Source organism: Pimephales promelas, chromosome 7, assembly GCF_988280905.1.
Source record: "Pimephales promelas chromosome 7, fPimPro1.hap1.1, whole genome shotgun sequence".
NCBI classification, from domain to species: Eukaryota; Metazoa; Chordata; class Actinopteri; order Cypriniformes; family Leuciscidae; genus Pimephales; species Pimephales promelas.
The window spans coordinates 14,751,340-14,766,285 of NC_142775.1; the positions used below are offsets into that span (position 1 = coordinate 14,751,340).

At 38.1% G+C, this 14,946-nt stretch overlaps 1 protein-coding gene across 1 annotated transcript in view; it reads right to left on the reverse strand.

Moving 5' to 3' along the window:
- The window catches only part of clasp1a (cytoplasmic linker associated protein 1a), an 84,461-nt gene that overhangs the window by 68,954 nt on the left and 561 nt on the right, over positions 1–14,946 (reverse strand). The window contains exon 2 of the mRNA XM_089133119.1: positions 9,174–9,734. Coding sequence (XP_088989245.1) covers positions 9,174–9,368 — 195 coding nt within the window. The 5' untranslated portion in view covers positions 9,369–9,734. The remainder of the gene's footprint in view (positions 1–9,173; positions 9,735–14,946) is intronic.

The following is a 14,946-nucleotide window of genomic DNA, read 5'->3' on the forward strand; positions in this document are numbered from 1 at the left end:
AGTGTGATAGTGTAGAACAAGTGAAACAGCGCTGTGTTACCTCACAAGTTTAATGTGCGAGTATTAATTCAGCACAATAGTTTGGTAGAATGAAATGTCCTCCTTATACCTTTATATCCGTGGGACTCGCGTGTGGCGCTGATATCTGTCTCTCATTAGCAATCTCGCCCTGCTTCATACCACAGTCATGTTAAAAACATCAATATATTAACTCATCCATAAACATTATTAGATCCATCAGCATGACGACAAGTTCCATAATTCCACTTATGCGTCATCAACCTACCCCATCACTTTAAACAACATATTATCAAACTTTGATAATTGTCTTAATCTTTTAAACAACTGATAGTGTCAAACTACATTTTATAAAAATCACCAGTCAAGTTTACAATTTTACATTACACCAGTTATACACCAGCATATGAGAGTCAAACTGGACGACTATAGGACACATCTCAAGATCTCTCATTTAACAGTTCATCTATTGCCAAAATTATGAGGGGGAAAAAAATTGCTTTTAAAAGGAAAAGGTAAATTGTGATTTAAAAAAACCCACTGAGCAAATACGGTTTGCATGCTTCATAACATAAGAGACCATGTGCTTACGGTATATAATAACCACCACCATGAAAAACGAGAGAATTTGCACAATTAGGCACAATGAACTCTACATAAAACTAAGGGGTTATACATCAGTAACATGATCTGCAGCTCATAACTGTATTTTTTCAAAATTTCCAACACGAACACAAACAACGGGACTGTTGGCATAAGATAAGTTATTATTATCTCATACAAGCACATGCAAAGGCCTATTCAGAGTACAGAAGCCACTCATTCAGTAAGAATGACAAAAGCACAAGGCCGGAGACGGGTTACATAAAAAGAAAGCTCTATTTCCCCCACAATTTAGTAAGGCAATACATCCGTACACAAACCCACAGGCTGCTTTCTTCATGCTCAAGCAGTGGAACAGTATCTAATGCAGTGGAATTGAAAAGAATCAAACACTGGAAAAACTGCACCTTTGGGATGTTGTTCACTTGTTCACGTGACGCGTACAACATACATTGCCAGTGGGTGGTGACGGATAGATCCACACACAATAGCTATGTTTCCATCCATGTTTTTATCCGCATTGAGTGATATCGAATGAAAAATGCCTTATGGAAACAGCAACATTCGATTTAATTTTATGAATTTTGACTCAAATGAAATACGTTCGGTCTCATCGGATTTTATCTTGACCGATATACGGCTTATGCGATAAACGCAGATGGAAACGTTATTATGGCACAATCCATTAATTTTGTTCGCAAATGTTTGCTTGAATGTTGTGCAATTCGGTGAGAAAATGAATGGAAATACCTTAACATGTCTCAAATCAATTCGATATACCAATCTGATCGCAAAACAGCATGTGACATCATTACGCACAGGTTTTTATTCGCTTTAAAGCCGTTTGATGGAAACACACTTTCACCAGCTTCATTCCCATGAGGTTTTTACCGAACTTCCAACATGACATCATGACTTGCGTAAACATAGACGCCACTTTCAAGTCAAGTGGCGTGTTATCTATACGCATTTTGAGCTATCTGCGTGTGCGTGTATGTCTACGCCGTTAAATGTCCGAGTGATTCCACGTGTATGCACACGCCGGTAAATATCTGAGCGAAACGAAGCAAAATTTAGATCTACATCTGGGGAGCGATATTTTTTTTCCTAGGATGGTAGGGGAAGACTCATAAATCTGATTAACCCCAGTGACGGGTACGTTTAGGGACAGGGTTGGGGTAGGTCATATACAGTAATGTAACGTTAAGTCAACGGCGTTCATAAACACGCTGAAAAGCAATTATGCGTGTTGATAGCACGCCAAAAATGGAAATACGAATTGGCGTGTCATACATACGCCATTTCATGAGATCAGTCTGGAACTTCAGATAATTCGATTGACAAGTGGGTCGAAACTTGGCTACTGACTCACTAGAACAAACAGAAAAAGTCCGGCATATTGTCATAACTTGCAAATCTTTATTCAATTACAGTGTTTAAAACAACAGGTTAATGTCTGAACTGAAGAAGGTTTTAAACTATAAAATTTGTATCAATTTAAATCTATTGGCAATTATAGAAATTCACTTTAGACCTTCACGATAATGCAAAATTGTAGAAGATAAAATGATGTACTAAACTCTAATGATTTAAGCAATAAATATTTGAGAGGTTAAAAACTGTGGGCGTCTAAGGAAAGGCAGAGAGACCGAAGTGGAAGATTGCCAACTAAATCAGAGTGTCGTGTTCAGGAAGCTTTAGTAGCTTAAGAGAGATGCGCTACAGCAGCCGCTCGCAGCAGCATGCAGTCATTCGTCCCACTGTACTCAGGTATCCCATAACCCCCTGCGTCAACACCATCATGACACCCTCCTGCTGCCAGCCTGGCTGTGTGCACATCACACACATGAACATACAAGCCATCACGATCACACTACTGAATATAAGGGAGGAGGCTCACACAACATGCAGGAACAACACAGCTCCGGTTAAAAAGAGAGGATGGAGTGATGGTGGAGTAAGGTGAGGAGACAGAGACTATGGGAGCTTGAATAATGCATACTGACAGAACAGGAAAAGCATGAAAAAAAGAGAGGGAAAACACCGAGAACAGGTCAAAGATACAGTCAAGAGATGATCAGTCGATGGATGATGACTAAGGGTCTTATCAAGCGAAACGATCGCTGATTAAAAAAAAAAAATAACAAAGTTTAAGTATTATAAGCTCAAATGTTCGCCTTGCTCTGTTCTGTGACGCACGTTTGTGACTCTCCTGTTCAAACTCGTTCATCAAAATGAACAAATTGTTTTCCGAGTCAATTAGTTCGTTTCGTTCGTTGAATGAACCAAATGATTCATTTTGATGAAGGAGTTGCTAGAATGTTTATGAAAATGCTAGAATGTTTTCATCAAAAACCTTGATTTCTTTTCGACTGAAGAAAGAAAGACATGGACATCTTGGATGACATGGGGGTGAGTAAATTATCAGCAAAAGTTTTTTAAAAGTGAACTACTCCTTTAATAAGATGTAAAAGGACAGTTTACTCAAAAATGACATGAAGGAGAGTAAATGACAGCAAATGGGATGTAAAAATTGCTGAAATTAAAGAATCTTACTGACACTAGTAAGTGTGTTTGCTCACCAAGGCAGTAAAAACAGTAGTATTGTGAAATATTTAAAATGAACGTTTTTTTTTTTTAAATATACTTTAAAATGTAATCTGAAATCTGAATTTTTAGCGTCCAATAGTCTTTAGTGTCAAGTGAACCTTTAGAAATCAAGAAACTATTTTTATTATTAAATGTTAAAGACATATTTTAGTGAAAACCGAGATACTTTTTCAGGATTCTTTGATGAAAGTAAAAAAAAAAAACAGACCGCAAACATTTGAATCAGAACGGTAGTGTATCGTACTACACAATAATTCATTAAAGATGTCAAAAATCTCGAAATGGCTAATTATTCTTGGCCTTGCCTTATATCAGACAATCACTATTTGTGAGCAAATTTTGTTTTTAACTAAAAATTCAAACAGAAACACGCAAAAGATGAAAATATTTGCATTCGGAAACATTTTAACACCATTTAATTGTTATCAAAAGTCAGATTTTTTCCTGAATTCACTCTTGCACACGTCGAAAGCATGATGACAAATGTGCAGGGTCCACCTACCAAATATAGGATGACTTCTCAACTCGACATTCCAGCGCATGCTGACTAAACAAACGTTACAAGAGGTTATGCGGCCTACTAAACTTTGATCCTTGCTCAAATGACAACAGCAACATTCTCCACAGCGCTTTACAACAAGGCATGATGCTGATAAATGTTTAACTAACATGATGAACGTGTTTTGAACCAATCCCATTGCTAGTTTAGTGGTAAACTAGAAGTAAGCCAGTGGCAGGATGACTTCCTAAAAAGCTTAAATACTGATGGTTTTGTTTGGTGTTGCTGCTGCAAGTGGCGCAAAAGTTACTTCCAACCCATTATATTTCCATAATGTGACATTTCAGAATAAAAGGGGATATTGAATAAGAAAGAATGTAGGGTGGGACAGGACTTCAGATTATCTGTTAGTAATTGAGTAGATCGGGAAAAGTGTTTTCTGTTGTTTTCCTTTGGAATAATGTGTGCATTGTGCACCGAGGGCTGCATTTCCCAAAAGCATCGTAAGCATAGCTGGCACTAGGGGTGTAACAATATATCGTGCCACAATATATCGCAATACAAAAATGCAACAATACGTAGTCCCCCCAAAATAAAAATGACCGTGAGAAAAAGTTTTCAGAATTTTAGTGTCAGTACTACATTAAATTACTATATATAATGTTGATTATAATGTATAATAATGCAATGGAGGAATATATGTGGGTTCTGATAAGGCCAAATTTCTTATGTTACCAGTAAAAAGTGGCCAACATTTATTTTAAATAGTTCTAGTCAGTGACCGAGATCAAGCATATTGGTTTAAAATAATTCTGTACTATTTTCAGCTTCAGAATCATGAATATTGTTATTCTGGTGTCACCATTGTCCTTGGGTTACAAGCACAGAGTCCAAGCCTATTCATTTAAACCCACAATGTAATATCAAAGTTAGCATTTTAATCAACAGTGCAGTTTTTGTTAAACTTTTATTATTTGTTTTGGAGTAATGCAATAATATCGTATCATGAGTTCAGTATCGCGATATGTATCGAATCGTGACATGAGGGAAACGTTACACCCCTAATTGGCACCATGGTATGACCAATTGGCACCTAAATGGCACATGCATGAAGTAAAATTTCCTATAGATTAGTTCAATTTTATACCACAAAATTGTTTTTAACTTTAAACTTAGATCTGAAACATTAATTGTGAAATAAAATAACCTGTGAAAGGAGTTTTATAGGTAAAAAACAAACAATTTACAAACCATCTGAAAGTGAATTAACAATTAAGCCAAGCCAGCAACAGCTGCTATGCCAAAAAACTTGTGTCCAGCCACAAGAATTTAGTTTTGGGGATATAGAGAACAGTTAAAAAGACTAAAAGTTTTTGTTGGATGCAAAACATAACACATAATGCAAAAGGAGGTGCTGTACACTACAGTTGATTTCTGTGAAAGTCACATCCACTGTTATAAAGTCAAGGGTGGTTGAAAGGGCTTACAGCACCAGCATGACAAAAAAAAGACAGTCTATTGCCCTCCGTTTTCCTCTCTCTCTCTCTCTCTCTCCCCAGTCGGCCACATTTCCTCTGTAAGCTGCTTAAAGACAGAACATTCTGCTGTTCTTAAGCAACTTCAGTGGTTTGCTGCAGACACATTTTAAATTCATTTACAGGACTGGTTGACTGATATATGGAACTCCAATTAAACTGAGGACGCCTGAATTTGAATTGAGTTTGAATAGATATGTAATTCAAATGGAAATTTCTATAATTTATATTGTTGTAATTGTAGTTCATCACAAATTTATTAATTTTTTTAGTAGAATATACTTATAAACTTGGCATATTCAGGTTTATTCATTTTTATAAAGGGTGCCAATCATTCTGCCTTTAATTGCATTTAATCAATAACCAGTACAGAAAAAAATTGCATAGAATTGAGGAATTATGCAATTGTTTTTACAAATATGGACTATTAGAATTGTATGGATTTAGCTCAATATATCATATAATCAACATTTAATTAGCTATATTAATGTTATATTACTATTAATAATGGGGTGGTGATGGCGCAGTGGATAAGACACATGCCTTTGGTTCGAATCCACTGTGAGACACCAATGTGTCCCTGAGCAAGACACTTAACCCCTAGTTTCTCCAGAGGCGTGCGACCTCTAACATATAGCAATTGTAAGTCGCTTTGAATAAAAGTGTCAGCTAAATGAATAAATGTAAATATAATGAATTAATTTATATAAATTAATCTGAGAAAAAAAAAACATTCTGTTGCTATAAGGCAAAATCATAACCTGTTTTGATGACTGCATATGATATAATATAAATCCCACAAATTACAGAATGAATAGTCATCATTAATGATAACATTTATTCTGGATGTTTAGTTGCAGTAGAATAAATTCCTCTTCCTGTCAATTCAGATTCTGTATAGTGTGGCAAATTCAAATTCATTATGAACTAAAATTGTAGCCTGGATGCCAGCCAAACTTAGCCCCGCCCACAACATGTGAGGATGTGAAGTTCGGTCTGGACTTGATCCCTTGTGAAAGATGTTTTTAACGTCCTTCAAACGGGATTCGGTCTATCCAATTGAGTGCAGAGGCATATTTTTTCGTAGTTCGGTTTAAACATGCCCCATAAATCACAGCCCAATGGAGCAGTATCCGACTCACATTCTGACTAGTATCTGAGTATGACGACGTCAGGCTAGTAAGAGAGAGAGAGAGACGTGCTGAGCCAGTCAACACACTGCACGCAGCTCTGCAATTAATGATTTTACTAACACAGTCTCATCCCAAGAAGTCATAAAACTGACGTCTTGGGACGTCTTTTGACCATACGTCAACATCCGCCTTTTTAGGGTACCCTTAAACGTCGGTTACATGACGATCCCGGGCCGTCATACAACTGACGCTTTACCTTTAACGTCGGTTAGGGTAGGTTTAAGGGTTTAGGTCTGGGGTAGGGTTAGGATCCGATAACGTCATCTAACCGACGTTTAAGGGTACCCTAAAAAGGCGGATGTTGACGTATGGTCAAAAGACTGAGACTGTGCTCATTTTACCCATTTTAAATAGAGAAAAAAAGCAAAAATTTAGTTGTGATGGGCCACCAAAAATAAAATGTATGGGTAACAATGCTTTTATATCATAGTCTACAAAGTCATTAACTAACACGCAACTTTTGGATGAGTCAGCTAGGCCTAATTAACTACAACCTAAAACATGATGAAGCCAAAGCTGTCGAGAACTGTCAACTGTCAAAGTAACAAACAGAGTCAGCATTGCACATGCAGCTCACATGAAGGGCCAACCTCACCCAAACCCTGCCCAAATACTTTCCACATTACTCCCAACATCAATTGCCGTCTCCGTCAAGGCTGGTGCTAGTGAATAAAATGCAACGTGAGCGAAATCATTTGTTCTCAGGCAATTGCAACTGAGTGGTAACTGACATCCCCAAAAAAATGGCATTGAGCATTACTAGGAAAGCTATCAGGGCTGGGCGGAATATAGACCATTTTGCAAGATGTAAACAACACTGGTCCAGAAACACTTCCTGTTCAGTTTGTAACTGTTTTCTTTATTTCACATGTAAAGAAAACATCTTAAAGATATTTGTTTAACTTCTTCATTCAGTTTTATATGTTCTGTTGGTTGTATTTTATCCCAGCTTTTATGTAGTGTTAAAAAACTGAAACAGGAAGTGCTTCTGGACCAGTGTTGTTTACATCTTTCATAAACAATCATAATATATTCACAATGATTTGGCTGACAATATTAAATGAAGAAACATTTGTGAATATTTTTATTTGGCTACAGTACTATGTTACTATAATGTGCAATGATTTTTAAAAGCATCTCTGAGTTCGCTGCTTCATTCATTCAATGAATCAATTCAAAACGGATTCAGCAATTCATTTACATCACTACTCAAATGCTTAGTTTATCAAATTTTTGTTAAATATATATGCAAATAAATACCGATATCTACTCTGTTTTGTTACATTGGTGTATATAAATATAATGCTTTAGTGAAAAAAAATGCCTTGATTATTTGTCACTGTTTTTTACTTTTAATTCTCACATTTCATTTTGCATCTCATTTGAATCTACTTAGTTACATTATCTGTGTGGTTGTTGAAATGATGGTTTCTATGTTTGGGTGGAAAAAAATAAAGAAAATACATTAGAGTTAAACATTGAATTACATCAAAAGGCTGATAAATAATCGTTTTAACTATGACCAGTCCTAATGGCTGTTATTAAATATTATTATCCATTCATGGTATCACACAGCAATTGGCTGAAACATGAGTTCGAGAGGAAGAGAGTTCAAATGAGGCCGTTCATGAAAAATGTGCTCCCAGTTACGTCTCAATCTAACTCTTAAATCACGTGACTGCAAAACACTGAGCCTTAGAATTCACACTACATGATGCATGATGTCACAGCACTGAAATTAATAGAAAAAGTAGCAGAGAAGTTAGCGCTTCATGATGCAAACTGCTTGACATAATTGCTACTCTATGTTTACAAGCTGCTTGAGGAAGTGACATCAAAGATAAACAGGCTCTGAACACTGTCAAAATAATATATTATAATCAACATAACCTACGCAAAACAAAAAACAGATGGGCGGCTCTGCCTCAGCACTGCAATGCTATGAGGTCAAGGTAAAAGATTTGAAATACAAATCTCTCGTAGTTGCTTCTTCTTAAGAGGATTTTTGGCATGATTCCCATTAAACACTTTGTCTCCATTAATTGCCAATGTTAGAGTTTGATATTCTTAAAACATAAAACCAGTAATTGAGTATAAGCCATTAAATTTCACCCTACAGTCGTCTTAAATATCTACTGTAGAGAGCATTCAATATAAGACACCTATTGCATAAATAATCATGTTTACATATAATAATAACAACATTAAGGTCAGATTGAGTTCCAGTAACCAAAAAAATGACAAAATAACAAAAATAAATATGAAAAAAAATTGACTGCCACCTCCCCCTTTAAACGGCTACCCAAAAATGTCATTTCTGACATCATCAAAAGGAAACTACATGGAAAATATTTCACCAAGCTTATTCTGTTCAACAAAAGAAAGACATGTGGGTGAGCAAATGATGACCGAATATTCATTTCTGGGTGAACGAATGCTCAATTATCTTCCAAGGACGGGGACACAAATATGTCAAAAGGAAGGCCTGTAAATGTTCCAGTGACCTCAAAAGCCTGCTCTGTTTTGCTCAAGGGATCGATTCAATCCCTCAATTCTATGCCAGACAACTGCCTGAAGGAGAATTCCAAAAGAAAAGCCCTGGCTTTATAACCCATAATACTCAGCCCACTTGAAACATCACCCTGTACTTAATAAGTCCATCAAACCTGCAGAAAATTACAGTTAAGCATTTAAATGGTATAAAATGGCTCTTACCTTGAAGTTGCTGGAGTTAACCCAAGATGTGGCGATACCGTCCACCATTTTATCCAGCGCAGTCTGGTCACTCTCCAGGTCTTGACACTTGTCTGAATCTGTGATGTAGTCGATGAGCTCCGGACCCATCTGCAACCTGCGGGCCACATCCTTCTGTAGCACCTGAGTCAGACAGTACTCCATATTGGGTTCCATGGCCTACGATGTCCTGCCACCACGCGTGTGGCAGTGGAGAGAAAAAAAACTAAAAAAAAGGCCTTTAGCGTGTGCAATCCAGGCAAAACAAGAGCACACGCTTTCTTTTTTTTGTTATATCCCGTGTTGATGAATCCTATGAGTGCCACAGGGTGGCAAGAAGCTGAGCGGTAGGGATGTCGACTCGGGAATTCAAACGATGCACCATATGTGACTAGACAACAGCTGATGAGGACTGCAAATTCTCCTTTTCGTCCCTTTAGAAGGCAGCCAAACCACTAGCAGCGGCAGCAGCAGGAGTTGTGGTAACTAGAGCAGGAGAGAGAGGGTCCGGCGGAGCATTGCTTCATAATTCAGAGGTCCTCCCTGCTCAGGATGAGAAAAGAGCCATTAGTCGAGTACCACCTCTGGACATCAAATGCCAGTGCGGCAAGGTCTGCATTTTTGTCAGCTCATATCAGCGGCCACTTATGAGAAAAGCAGAAAAGCCTATTGATGGTGGTAACATGACTCAAAGTCCGGATTGCATTATCTTTGTTTGCGGACCACCACGCATCAGCTGCACTCCTTTGTGGGATACAGCAAGAGAGGAATTCCACTTTGGTTAAAGGGATAGGGACACGAGACACTCGACTCGACACGACACTCGACTGACTCGACACGACTCTCGACTCGACACGACTCTCGACTCGGCTCGACTCTCGACTCGACACGACTCGACACGACTGACTCTCGACTGGCTCGACTCTCGACTCGACTGACTCTCGACTGGCTCTCGACTGGCTTGACTCTCGACTCGGCTCGACTCTCGACTCAACACAACTCTCGACTAGACACGACTGACTCTCGACTGGCTTGACTCTCGACTAGACACGACTGACTCTCGACTGGCTTGACTCTCGACTCGACTGACTCTCGACTGGCTTGACTCTCGACTCGACTGACTCTCGACTGGCTTGACTCTCGACTCGACTGACTCTCGACTGGCTCTCGACTGACTCTCGACTCTCGACTGACTCGACACTCGACTGACTCGACTCTCGACTGACTCGACACTCGACTCTCGACTGACTCGACACTCGACTCTCGACTGACTCGACACTAGACTCTCGACTGACTCGACACTCGACTCTCGACTGACTCGACACTAGACTCTCGACTGACTCGACACTAGACTCTCGACCGACTCGACACTAGACTCTCGACTGACTCGACACTAGACTCTCGACCGACTCGACACTAGACTCTCGACCGACTCGACACTAGACTCTCGACTGACTCGACACCAAGGTTATTATAGTTTTGCATTTTTCATTAGTTTTTATTTTTATTTCGTTTTGAATTTTTGTTTTCAAATTCAGTTTAGTTTTAATTAGTTTTAAAAGTGGGTTTACTAGTTTAGTTTAGTTTCTATTTTTTGAAAATGCTTAGTTTTAGTTTAGTTTTTATTAGTTTTAGTGTTAGTTTTAGTCTTTTTTTGTAGTTTGGGTTATTTGTCAGGGGCAAGGTTGAAAAAGGTCAGAAAAAGAATTGTGTAATAATGACTCAACAAAAACATACATTTTTAAAAATCAATTCAACATTAAAACCAAATGTAGCCTACAATGTGAAATTCCTTTACTGTACCAACAATCTACATATTTTCTATATAAAAATCCCACAGCTTTACAATTTCGGTTACACTTTATTTCGATCACTTTAGACATTCTACTAATTATAAGTAACTTTTCAACTACATTTCAAGCAACTCTCATTAGAGTATTAGTATATTATAGTAGACTGTCAGTAGACTGTTAGATTATGGTTATTGTTAGGATTTGGGTTAGGAGAATAAGTTTACTTGTAGTAGACAAGTTACTTATAGTCAGTTGAATGTCTAAAGTGGACTATCGAAATAAAGTGTTACCGAGTAGAATAATGACATAACATTATTTAATATTTGAATCACAGCTTATAGAGTTTTGACATCGACAACCCAGCAGCATTTTACCTCAAAATTGCGACTAAGTCAGTTAACTTTTTCTAACGAAGGCTCAATCGCTTCTCGGGTCGACATTAACACACTGACAGAATTGTATTAAGAATTTATAATATTTGTACACCACCTTTTAATGAGTGATTGTGTAAAGATGTTCATGATGAGATACCAACCTTTCACGAACTTGCTTTCAACATTGATCAAACCCTCGTTGGCTCGTTTTCACGGAGACGCGGTGTGTACTGCACGGAGGGGGAGGGGCTGTGTGTGTAGGTGTGTGTGCGCACGCGCGTGCATGTGAGAGAGACAGAGGGAGAGCGTTACAGGGAAAAGAAATGCAGTTGAACAAATACACTGCGTGTTTTAAATAGCATTACAATTAAAGGCATTGACACAGACGAAAACTAAGGACATTTGCTCTATAATTTTATTTTATTTTAGTTAGTTTTGCAAACAGACATTACAGTTTTAGTTAGTTATAGTTTTTTTGTAATGGCTCGTTTTTATTTTTATTTCAGTTAACGACAATGTTTTTTCCCATCTAGTTTTCGTTTTTTCGTTAGTTTTCGTTAACGATTATAACCTTGCTCGACACTGACTCGACACTCGACTCTCGACTGACTCGACACTCGACTCTCGACTGACTCGACACTCGACTCTCGACTGACTCGACACTCGACTCTCGACTGACTCGACACTAGACTCTCGACTGACTCGACACTAGACTCTCGACTGACTCGACACTGACTCAACACTAGACTCTCGACTGACTCGACACTCGACGCTCGACTGACGACACTCGACTCTCCACTGACTCAACGCTCGACTGACGACACTCGACTCTCGACTGACGACACTCGCTTTTCGCTCCGTTTTCCATTGCAGACAGTACTACCACAAATAGTACCCGGTCGTTGGTAGTGACGCCTTTGAAATAGTGACGCCTTTTGTTCCTCGTTGCCCTATCAATCTCTCGCTGGATCCTCTCTTCGGCAACCAAACACAGGAAAGTCTGCACCTCCTCGTTTGACCACGGCGTATTCTTCCGAGTTGCCATAATAATAGTATTAAGTTTAGTAACTATCTCTGGCCAAACTATTTAAAAATGGCGCGGATATTCTTGATACTCCATCTGGTGTGTGCAATGATGACGCAGTGAATGTTGACAATTCTCTCTGACCAATCAGCAGTCGGCATTGTTTTCACGCCACAGTTTAGTACTGGCTCAGCTCACCTTAGCTCGCTCAGAACCTCGCCGGAGGTGATACAAGAAAAAGTACTTGAAAGCAGGGACAGTACAACTTTTACACAATGGAAAACCAAAAAAGGGCGAGCCAAGCCGAGTCGAGTCGAGCTGGTGCTGTGTAGTAGTGGAAAAGGGCCATAAGAGTACTATATTTAAAGCCTTTTGAAGCCATACAATAGGGGTGCAATGGTTCAAATTACTTTTTTTGGCGGTTTTAGGGGTCACGGTATCAGTATGAGCTATGTTCAGGGAAAAAAGGACTACCATCAAATAAAAATAATGAAAATCAGAACAAATAATCTAACTACAAGAAAAAAAAAACACATATATATCACATAAAAACACATAAATACAATATAGCAAAGATACAAATAAAATAAACAGTGGTTTTCAGGTAGGTCTTTATAAAGTTTATAATATTAAAGTAACAAAGTCTAGAGCAGCGAGTGTTTTCCTTGTCTTTTGTTGATTAACATTAAAAACACAGACCGCAGGAAAATTATCTGGCTGTCACTTTTTTATAATATATAATGCACGGATCCAGACCAGTACACATTATGCATCGACTATTTCATTCACTTAACACGCAACCAAGTATGTCTGCTAAGATACTCAGCAAGAAGTGCATGCTGACATAATATTTGTGTGAATTTGTCCTTTGAAGTGCAAGACCAGGACTCAATATTTCTCATTCGCGTGTTCTGGCTCTTAAATATTTAAATAGGCAAGGCTTAATTGAGTTTAGTTTAAACAGATTGCAACGAGTGCTGTTCAGGTCTCACCTGCGCTTGCACGCTCACTGTGATGACTGTGTAAATGACTGGTCATTATCGAGCTTACGACAATCGCATTGAACAAAGTTTACAAAGAAAGACTGTTTTTTAGGATCATCGCTGTTGTAATGTATTGGGATCCCAGAATGTGTATCCTTCGACATAAACAGGCATTAGCAGAACTTTGTCTGACTGTTTTACGCGTTGTTTTTGCAATAAACCATATTACAAAAGCATTGTCAGATTTAAGGTGAACCGTGTTGCAAGCGAGTGCCGAACCGTGGGTGGATAATGGTACGGTTTGATTTTTTTTTTTTTACAGAGAACAGTTACACACCTACCATACAAAAATTGTCTATAGTGTATCAATGTATAAAGCACAGCTCACACATTTTTGTTGGTCAGCTTGAACATGAGCAAAATGGGCTTAGGGAACTTTTTCGCCATAATGCAACACTCCCAAACGCACAGATTCCAATTGAACTGGATTTCGTCGCCGAAATTTGAATTTCACAGAACAGCGGTATAAGTGACTGCACCTTAATAGACCAAAAAATTTCTCCTTTTGACTTGTACAAAAAAAATAAATAAATGAAAACAGTCAGGGTGAAAACATAATGACTACTATATTTGTAAATATACTGTAAAATCATTATGCAGAAATTATACATTGAGCGAACTACTGGAAACTACTAGGTAACGTAAAGCTTTGTGTTACACACCACAACAGCAGCAGTAATGCCATCATTAGGATACTGCATTGAGACAAAAAAATCTCCTAAGGCATCATGGGAATAATCTGGCTGCTGCAATCACAGTTGGTCACCACAAAGTGTATTACTCTGTTAAGTAGATTACCTGATGCTAACAGGAATCCAATTTTTCTGAAAGACTTCATGAAATGAGCAGCAAAACATGTACTGTCCATTGATCAGGGCCGAACACTGAAAATGTTCTTAAAAGAGCCTTACAATTCCAGTTTCAGGATCCAAATAATGTTAATAATAATAATAATAATTAAAAAGGAAGAGAGAAAAATGACAAAGTAAAATTAATGTTTTGCAAAAACTAATTCCTGCAGACCATTAAAACAAATATAAAATAATTTTTAAATTCAAAATTTTCACTCAAATTATTATGCAGACAGAATACAGAAAAATACAAAACAGATGATTTTGTATGTTGATTTTTGTAACAATGATTCACTAGTGGACTCATTGAATGTGTGTGTGTGTGTGTTTTCTCTCTATCTTCACTGTCACAAGCATTACAAGTCTGTGCCTGTACTTCATACAGTATCTAAGCTACACAATGGTGGGGAGGAGACCTAGCCTAATTCTCCATAGATTCAAAATCTGCACACAGGAGTTCATCTTTGAGTCATCAGTGATGGTACTTTAATGTAAAACACACACACACACACACACACACACACACACACACATACACACACACACACACACACACACACAGCATAATAATTCGAGCATGATTTACCTATGCCTCCCTCAAAAATACATCATAAGCATTTGATTACATCAATACTCTCCAGTATTTGGTGAAAACGTGTTATATCAAAGC